This window comes from Simochromis diagramma, unplaced genomic scaffold (assembly GCF_900408965.1).
Source record: "Simochromis diagramma unplaced genomic scaffold, fSimDia1.1 OVJJ01000685.1, whole genome shotgun sequence".
Taxonomy (NCBI): Eukaryota; Metazoa; Chordata; class Actinopteri; order Cichliformes; family Cichlidae; genus Simochromis; species Simochromis diagramma.
Window position 1 is genome coordinate 16727377 of NW_024387477.1, and position 10227 is coordinate 16737603.

At 40.6% G+C, this 10227-nt stretch overlaps 1 protein-coding gene across 1 annotated transcript in view; it reads left to right on the plus strand.

Annotated features, from left to right (window-relative positions):
• The window catches only part of LOC120724105 (protocadherin-19-like), a 36631-nt gene extending 30355 nt beyond the window's left edge, over positions 1-6276 (plus strand). The window contains exon 4 of the mRNA XM_040016074.1: positions 3561-6276. Within this exon, the coding sequence (XP_039872008.1) occupies positions 3561-4120 (560 nt within the window). The 3' untranslated portion in view covers positions 4121-6276. The remainder of the gene's footprint in view (positions 1-3560) is intronic.
• The last annotated feature ends 3951 nt before the right edge of the window (positions 6277-10227 follow it).

Genomic DNA, 10227 nt, shown 5'->3' on the forward strand with positions numbered 1-10227 from the left:
CTGGTTCATATCTACTCAACCCCGTCTCTGCCCCTCCAAACTGGTACTCTCTGTTTTGCCGCTGCTTACGCTGATTTTACAGGATTACATCATCATTTTCTACCTTCAGGCTGTGTGCGCTACTTTTGGAGGGATAAGCGTTTGCGTTTTCCGAGTCAGGCAAACAGGACGCAGAATAGCTGGCGAAAGCTCAGGGAATTATACGGGGAGGCGTCTCGCTCAGTGAACGCATCCCTTCCCTTTTGTGTCAGTGGATTTTAGTCTTTTTGCTGATTCTTCTTTTCTTGCTACATTAGCAACAAACAAATAGCACCTGCAGCTGCATAACATGAAGGGATCATTATACGCAGTGCACAAGGGTAAACTGAGCAATGAGCTTGTCAGGATGTGGGATTCCCTCGCTGAAACTGAAGATCTGTCTGCTGTAAGCTGAAGTTCAGACACCTTCATCTGATTGAGTCAAATAGACGGGACAGAATCGGCTGCCGGCAGGTAACAGATGCAAGATGAGATGGAAGGAAGCATGGGTTTTTCACCCTGTGTTGATGCAAATTGGTGCTATAACTACAAACAGAAAAAACATGGAGCCCTATCAGGAGACTTTAGCTTTTGCACATGTTTTATTTTTTTAATTTCATATTTTCAATCCTATATATAAAGTCCTTTCTGCTACCTTGGAGTCAACATTAGAGTGCAGCATGTTTGATATAATAGTAGTGTTGTGATCTCGATACATGATTAGAGTTGTACTTTATTACCATTATATTGCACAATATTTTAAATGAACAAATCAGACACACACAAAATCTGCAGCCCAGCCTGTACCTCCTGGTGGAGCTCCCTTCGTAATTAATTTTGTGGATCGGAAATGCTCCCAATGACATCCTTCTCTGTTCCGTACTCTAAATCTGTTCCTGGAGCTGATTGGCAAGCTTATTTTCCTGATAACTTTGAATACACATGCACAGCAGGAGGGCCTTTACTGTCTTCTATTCTGTACTTGTTGACTTCTAAATCTAAGCAGTGCTGTAAAAGCCTTTAATTCATCTCCTACCATACACAAGCTTGTTTTTCTCTTATCTTTTAATGGGAGGAGATTACGTTTTGTTAAAGGTCGATGGCCTGTCACTTTTTTCATTTAAATTTTGTCTCCTCCAGTTTTTGGGGCCTTTTAGAGCAACATCTGCGTTTTATGAAGCTGCAAGGAAAGGCAGGATGTGTGAGTGTTAATAGCACTTGGCTTTCATAACAATGTCATTTACAACCCAGTTGCTTGCTCATAGACCCCTAAAGGAAAGGAGAGAAATGGCATTCACTGCATTTGCACGCACGGCGCAGTAGCGAGCATGCAACTTGTGTATGTTTCTTTGTGCCTCAAGGCTTTTCACGCCTTAGAAAGTGCTTTAGGCTATAGAAATAAGCCAAAGTGTTTAGAGGAAATTGAATTCATTACCGAGATGCTTGTAAATTTTTAATCAGTGCAGCAAAGGATCTACTTTGTCAAACATGCCAAACAAGAATTTTGGTGAGATTTCAGATTGCTAAATATAGAGCTCAACTTTTGAATGAATGTAAAACAAAAGTTTTCAATAAGAGCACTAAATGCTCATGTGAACAATTATCTTTACATTGCCTCTTCGAGTTTAAATATTTATATATTTTAAAAAATGCGTTTTAAAGTGCCGTTACAGGTAAAGCAGTTACGCGGGGTTTAAAAAGGCTTTGAAATGGTGCTTTTTTATGTTTATTTATTTTTCTATTCATCATCCTCTATTATTTTCTTGGTACCTGGGAAAAAATAACTTTCTGTTGTGATTGCATTATTACATCCTGATTGGAAATGTTTAAACAAAACCCCCAACTCAATGCCTTTTGTCTCCCTGATTGCTGCCATTGCAGTTTCGTGGACCAATCAGCATTCATTGTAATTTCCATAGATGCAGGACTATAACTAGTGGGAAATATTCAGTTTTCACACATTATTGCTTCTTGGCCTCATCAAATGAGCTTAAATGTATGGTAATTAAATAAAGCAGCCTCGTTATGCCTGTTACGTATAATTTGGATAGTATTGGGTGATAATAATTCAAAAATGCATTTTACATATTATTAAATTGTGTGTACTTAAATTGTTACTGTGAAGTATAGTTCAGATGCTTCAAAGACAACGGGATTTCTTCATCCACATTCATTTGAGAGAGAATGTCATGTCAGTGCATGTCAGCCTGTGCACAATTAGACAGACATGATGAGAGAAATCCTCTTCTGTCATATGGACATTGCTAACTCATTTCGGTGCCCATAGGCGATGATTCCTTCACAATTTTAAGACAGCTCATGATATCCCTAACATACTCATTCAGTTATTCCATGACATGGTAACCGGTCATATCTGTCAGTCTCATCAGATTATACTTTATGAGAGACAACTCTGGCATATCTGCTCCTGAAAAGCCTGTCTCCAGTCTTTAAATATCGATCCCCGGGGCTTTAGCAGAGGTGCCTCTCATGAGTACAGAAAAGAAGAGAGAAAAACAGATCATTAGTGATTTTAATTAGGTGATCTGTCAAGCTGCGATTGCCAGATGTAAGTGTATGCATTTGGGTCGATCGCAATCCCTCTCACGATCCCTTCTTGTCACCTTGGGCCTCTGAAAAGTAGGATGGCTCTTGCTTAGAGTAAAACAAGCAGTAGGGGAGAAAAGAAATATGTCACTGTGCATGTGTGTGGCAGGTTTCTTCCTAAGAAGCAGGTGGGGGGTTCGGTTTCATATCGAGGTTTAGGAAAAATGAGTTTTGTTTGAAATTTTCCAAAAAATATCAACGTTCTGCTGCTAAAGCTGGAAATGTGACACCGTGAACATTTTCTAAATGAAATTGACAGAGGACAAACAAAATTATGTGTACATGAGATTTCTGAGTACTGCTCTTTGGACTGTTAAAGAACAAACAAGAATTAAAGCATTTGAGTTTGAGAGACTTCGGCTCCTTTTGTTGTTATAATGATGCAGAAATGTTCTTAAATGTTTTTCCCTCAACACAACAAAATGCAGAAGACGCAGTTATACAGACTCAGACAAATCTTTTTTTCACTTCAGCGTTAAACATCATTACATATTTATAACCCGGCGCCAGATGACAGAAACAAAGAGGGAGAGAGATATGAACCGTGCAGCGGCACCGCAACTCGTCTGGTGTCTTTGTGAGATATCTGATTGCAATGTTTAAACCTGCCTTTCATCTAATGTTGCTACAGAAAACTCAATTATACAAGAGCTGCAAATGGACTTTTGATTTAACAATTCATAATTTAATTGGCATATTAGACGTGCCCCTAACATCCAGCCCTAGTTATCATGGAGTAGTGTTAAAGGGAGTGCAATATTGAGCTCATGTAGATTGCAAAAAAATCATTTAGTAATGCTTAACTGAGTTTTCATGTGTTTTTCAAGTCAATTCTGACATACTTAAATCGTGAGGGGATTATCAGAATAAAGACGAAAATCAATTAACTTTAAGAACAAATATAACAATTAGGTTGTCTCTTTATTCCCCCACAGATCCCAGTGAGGGCTTTCACTGCCAGGATGAGTGTCGGATCCTAGGCCACTCTGACCGCTGCTGGATGCCTCGCGTTACAGTCCCAGCACGCGCCAAGTCACCCGAGCACGCTCGCAACGTCATCGCTTTGTCTATCGAGGCGACCACGGTGGACGTGCCACACTATGAGGATGGCACAACAAAGAGGACTTTTGCCACCTTTGGCAAGGATGGGTCTGAAGATGTGGAACGAGGAGACATAAAGGGAAAGCGGACTCAGGAGTCTCAGGTGTGCAGCCCCAAGGCCAATGGAGGGGCTGTTCGTGAAGCTGGCAATGGGCGGGAGGCGGCCAGTCCCATCACTTCCCCTGTGCACCTGAAGAGCCCAATGTGCAAGCCGTCGTCTGCCTACAACACGCTTAAATGCCGTGACGCAGAGCGAATCGCCAACCACAGCCTGCTGCGGCAGCCGGAGGGGAAGGACAGTGAGCCGGCTGTAAGGGAGATCAACACGCTTCTCCACGACGGCCGAGACAAGGAATCCCCCAGCAGCAAGCGCCTGAAGGACATTGTGCTTTAGCAAGCTTCTCTGTGACACACACCAACATGTATACACACATCCAGTGTAAACTCACATATATATACCCCGCAATAGCTGTGTATACACAGAAGAAAATCTGGCTGTGGCAGTAGAGAGACACACCCATTTGCAGTATACAAAATTGAAAAACCAGCCTGGGCTGAAGATAAACTGACGTATGCTGCAGCTAGTTGTGTGCTCAGGCCCAGGTAGTGGATGTGGCTTCGTTGTAGTCGCAGTACTTTTTCCTTGTTTGCTTTTTGTTCAGATTTCTTTCTATCAGCCTGCGATGAGTGGACAGGCAGGTTACTGCCGACTGCATGGACACGGCCAGTGGAGCTCTCCAGCCCTCGACCCAAAGCAGGACTTTACATGTTTGGACACCTGAGGTGCCAGTTCATACGTACAGTTATGCCTTTTGAACTACTTTTGTATCACGAACTGATATTTGCCTTCTTTGGTTTTGCAGTCTGTTTTAGCTGCCAAAATCGCTCTTTGTTCCTTTGTATAGAGTTCTGTCACTGTAATAAACAAAAACAAATACACACAGGATTCATCCAAAAATATCATCAATTTACTCCTTCAGAAGTTTGCAGTGCATTCAGGAGAAGGAAGGTGAGGCCCCCCGGTCTCATGTCTTCCTGTCCCTGACAAATAAGAGAAACTTTCTCTGCATGTCCCTGAGGACATCCTCGTGTCATCAGACTGTGAGGTCCTTACAGTATTTATATTTTATCACGGATGGAGCTGATTGAACTCTCGTTGTCTGCCAAGCCGCTCTGACTGCAGGAGGTGGGGACAGACAGATACTTGTGATCAAATTGCGTTGTATGAAACAAAAAAAAGACTTTCTGCTTTTGAAATCTCCTGTGCCCAACCTTGATTGTAGCCAGTGGAGCACAAATTAGAACTTTGTGCTTTGGTCTTGTACTTTTTTTGACTTTTGACTATGGGGCTAGGATAGAAGGGATCGTCACTCATGTCTTGCTATGTGAAACTCTGTATAGGGTTTACTATTATCATTTTTAATAACCTGTTGTTATGTGACAATCCCTTTAATGTTTTGTTTCAAGAGAAAAAAAAATGAATAAACATTGGTGTTCAACTGAAGCTACAGTAGCGTTTGTTACACAAACACAAAAATAAAAAAAAACATATATGCCAAAATATATTTTATAAATAATTTAAAATGTATAATGAGAATATTTAATGCTGTGTAGTTATTTTATCAGTAAGTTATACTTGAAATTAACTTGCTTTTCGTTCATTTGTCTTTTGCTTTTATATTGAACCGGATTTGTTTTGGGGTTTTTTTTTTGTTTATGTTCAAAACTTGGATTATTTTTTTGTTTACTGTGTGATCCCTGGCAACTGTTGACTTGCAGTCTACCTTGTTGTAAAGAGTTTCTTATTGGTCAGTTCTTGTGCCATCCAGTTTCTGTGTGGGCTACCAGAAAATGTAAAAAGACAAAAAAAATTACATAAAACAACAACGACAAAAAAAAAAAAGCGATTTCAGCACCAACATTAGTGTTTCAGTTCAATGAGCTTAGAGTGAGATAGCAAAAGAAACCAAAAAAGATGCAAACACAACCTTAATGATTGCAGGATGTTGCTTCATCTCAGTATCAAAGGAGGAAGAACAGCTTCCAGTGTTCTCCAGGCTGCAACGAGGTTCCACCTATTTTATCTGTGTAATAGGTTGGCTTTCCTATATGGCCCAATCACGTGGGAAAAAAAGACTTTTCCAACTTCAGATGAGGGCATTGTGATGTGCAGATTAGCTTTACTCAGCACTGCTGTCACCCTGTACCATCTGTGTTCTCCTGATCTCAAAGCTAAGGTTGAGACCACAGTGGCATAAGCAGGGCTCTCCCTTACTATGAGCACCACACAACAGACTGGGTGGAATCATGCGAGAGGGAACTAAGGTCTTGGAAGAACCGTGTTGCACATCAGCAATGTGGTTTTATGTTGCTTTGCAGTAAACTATGTACAATGTGGAAAAATATGAATGAAAATGGACAAATTGCATACAACAAACTAGATCTCTGTAGCTGAATGTTTTGCTGGTCTCACCCATGGCTTCTGGCAACATGAAAATCGGAATAATCACTGAATGTATACAGCAGCTTATAATTAAACTATTAAATGTTCTCTGCTTTGTTTTCTTGTTTTTACTCGACACCGGTGAAATTTCGGGTTGAACTGAAATTTGAATCCACTGCTTCTTAACAACCATTGTGTCTTTGTGTACTGAAAGAAGTTCTCAGCTGAACTTTATCCATCACAGTGCTGCCTAAATAAGTATAGTACTGTGCAAAAGGATTGAGCCACTTCCCCTTTTTTCTTTAGCTGAGCTTTCTCATTACTTCTTTAGGTCGTCTTTGGGAATAGTTTTTTCTTTTGTTTCCTTCTGTGTCAAGATTACACCATACCGCTCCAATAATGTTGAGGTCTAGGCTCTGAGGCCAGGCCGTGACTGATAGTGTTCCACTGTGTGTTTTTCTATCCAGGTATACATTCACTGCACTGGCAGCAGTGTGTTCAGTATCATTGTCATGCTGAAAAATGAAGCCACTGTCAATCAGAAACTTTCCAGGTGGTATTGCATGGTGGATCCAAATTTGACAGTACTTCTTTATGTTCAGAATTCCATCAATTTTGACAAGATCCCCAATACCATGACAGAGCTTCCACTGTACGTGTACCGCGCCCTGTTCTCCTGTTTCCCTTTCTTAAGAACGGCTTCTTGACAGCCGCGCTTCCACTGAGACCATTTCCGAGACCATCTGGCCCTTCTCGACTGAAGAGCCAGATGCATTTCTCAGGGCCTGTGTCACTCTCTCAGATACTGCTGTAGATACTTTAGCCCTGCTACTTCTTCTTTTGTCACCCACTTGCCCTGTTTCCTCAGTTGGTTTAAGGACACACTGGACATGCCCACATGTGCCGAGTTTTCAGCTAATAGCTTTTTGTAAAACTGTGATATTTTTGGCATTTTTCATAGATTCAGCTGAAGAAATGAGAAGAAATTCTGTTTTTGCAGTAGTTTTTGATAGACATAGTGTGGACATACCACTGGTTCATCTTTTCTATTTAGGTTTCTTTTTTATGCTTGAATGATTCATATGTCAAACTGGTCAGTGTCCACAGAAAAACAAAATTCTTTTGGAAAGCCTGGAAAACTATTGCCCAAGATGACTTAAAAATTTCAAAGGAAGTCTGTGTCCTTGGAATCAAAATACAAACAAATGAGTGGTGGCGCAACACTTTTCTCACAGTCTTGTATATTCAGACTGAAACAAAAAACAGAGACATGTGAAGTTATTTCTCAGCCAGGAATTGTTGTAATTTCAGTTCATCCTTGACGCTGATGTTCAACATGCAGCAATATATCAGTAATAAGTAAGCCGGTGTAGGAGGTGAGTGGAGAACGCAACAGGCTCTTTATTATGAGACAATTCAGTCTTTCCACAATACATTAACATTTTGTATTACAAAGTGAATTTCAGCACGCTGTTCTTGAAAACAGCACGATAACACATCAGCACATGTCCTTTCTGCTTGATATGTGATATCTGTTTGATATTAAGAGTTTTTGCTGAGGCTGGCTTAAACCCTTCATTAATATTCCATGCATTCACTGTTGTTCTTTCCCATTATTTCCAAAGCAGACCTTTGGGAATCTTTCAGAAAGTGAGGCTAGTGTGTGTGTGTGTGCTAGTGTCTCTTTCAGACAGAGCGCCTTCATCCGCAACAGTGGGTCAAACATGCCACTTTTAGGAGATTTAACACTGTAAATGTCTCTCAAAGAAAACTACAACGTAGACACTGATCAGGAGCACGGAGGCTGTCATCGAGACTCACATTCCACTGGTGGGTAATGTGCTTTCACAGCCAACAGTATGATGTCACTGAAACACTAGATCCCACTTGAAACATTGATTTATTAGTCGACTTTGAGTGGAAGGTTGTAAAAGCTATGAAATAAGTTGAAAAGCAAGACCAAGCTTGATTCTTTCTCAGCAAGTCTGAAACACTTTATATGAAATTTTCACTCAATAAAGGCTCCACTCTTCACCTCCCTCGCAGACAGCAGGTCTTTCTCACGAGTAAGGCGGTATGGATTGATAAAGGGAAGCAGAGATTAGATACAGAGCAGGACACTTTTTGCCACTGTAGCGACTGAACGAAGCAAACAAGCAAGAGGCAACACACATGCCACACAGCTGCCCTCTATGATAAGAAAAAGAGGTTGGCTTCATTTCTATAATTAATTTGCCATTCCCTCTATACCCCCTGGTGGAGCCAACATGAAAGCTGGTCTGAAAGCACACTTGCTAACACATCCATTAGTCTATAAGGAGGATCTTGTTTCTTCCAGCTAAAGTCTCTCCTCATGGGCAAAACCACTATTCTAGCCCTGCCTCACTCATATGAATTACTCATGCCCTTTCAGCAGTGTTTAGACCCTTGGGTCCCCATAACAAACTTGCCTGAACCAAAGGTACAGTCCTGCCTCCAACTGAAGGGCAAAGTATGCATTTTAAAATCCATATTAGAGAACCCAGTCTCATTAGCATTAACCTGAAAAACAGACTCGGTGCCACAATACTGCAGTAATCCTTTTTTATTTTCTAACAAATACATGTAGCACGTTTGTCTCCTGCATCAATCCATTATCCCACTCAGTCAAACCTTATTTGCAATGCAGGAAATTCCCAAACTAGTGTTTTTCCATGCATATTTAATTACTCTTGATTCATGGTGGTCATGGAGAATATTCTCCATTAGGGTAAGATTTATATAAAAGGTTACTAGGACACACATCCTATTAACATCCTATTAATGTTTCAATTATCATTTAGCAAAATGGTGAGAGGGGGAATCTGAGATCAATTAAAATGATTTATTTTGAACACAGGCATCCGTTGAAAAAGAGCAGAAGGAGTGCCTGCAGCCTCACATTCCTTCAATACAAAATAGTTTGTCGCCGGTTCTTTTGAGTGAGACCCACCCCTGACCAACCCCCATTCAGGCTCGCTGATAGCTCACGCTCTAGTGACCTCATTCTATCAAAAGGGCTCGCAGCTGCTCTTGCCTCATTACGACCATCTATTCCATTCACTAACCTCTGGTGGAGGTTCACCATTGAAGTAGGTGACAGCCGACAACATGTCTGAGGTAACGTGCTAAATCTCATATTGAAACCTGTTGCATTCTTTAAACACCAGAAAATTGATGAAAAAAATATATATATAGAAAGAAAACATTAATCAAATGTGATGTTTAATGCCTTAAAATGTAAACACTGGTTACATTTGTTTGTTAGTTCAGTAACTTCATCCACAAATATTGTGTCTGCATATTAGAAAATCCACTCGTTTTTGTCCACTGCAGTGTGCCAAGAGATTTCTAAATCAGGCATGTAACTAAAATTCACATCACAAGGTTAACATCTTTTCTCTAATGTTTCTACCACTGAAAAGCAGGTGAGCTGGTTAAGACTTTTTAGTCACAAGATAGAAAAAAAGCTTTTTCACCTTAATTTATGTAAAACTATTAATGGATAATAAGGAAAGTGCTACTTTTTTTATTAGTATTTAGGCTTTTTCTCAATTGGGTATTTTTATATCCTCTCTAGGCCATTTGCCAAACAGATGATGGTTTGTTTCCCAGATCCACGCCTGAGCAAATTCATATCAGCACAGAGCCGAGTTCATCTAGCCTCATATGTGTCATCACACCAAGTCTGCACAACCTCCAACCTAGGCCTGGATGTAGATAAGAGGTCCTTGATGGATTCTGGCCTGCACTGCACTGTGGATCTAAAGTTCAGCCTTTGCCACCGTTAAGGATTGCTGCAGTCACAGTCATTTGAAAGTGGCAAGCTCCAAGAATGGGATATCAGCTCAGAGGCTATAGTGTGAGGCCAGAAAGTTTTTAGAAATTATAAGTAGTCTCAGAGACGTATTTTTCTAGTCAGAAGGTACTGCTATCTGCACAAAAAGAACAACCTCTTGCTTTAGCTTCATATTGTATAGGAGAGGTTAGCCTTTGTCGTAATGAGAAGCCGGCTGGTCATGGTATCAATAAGAAGACTG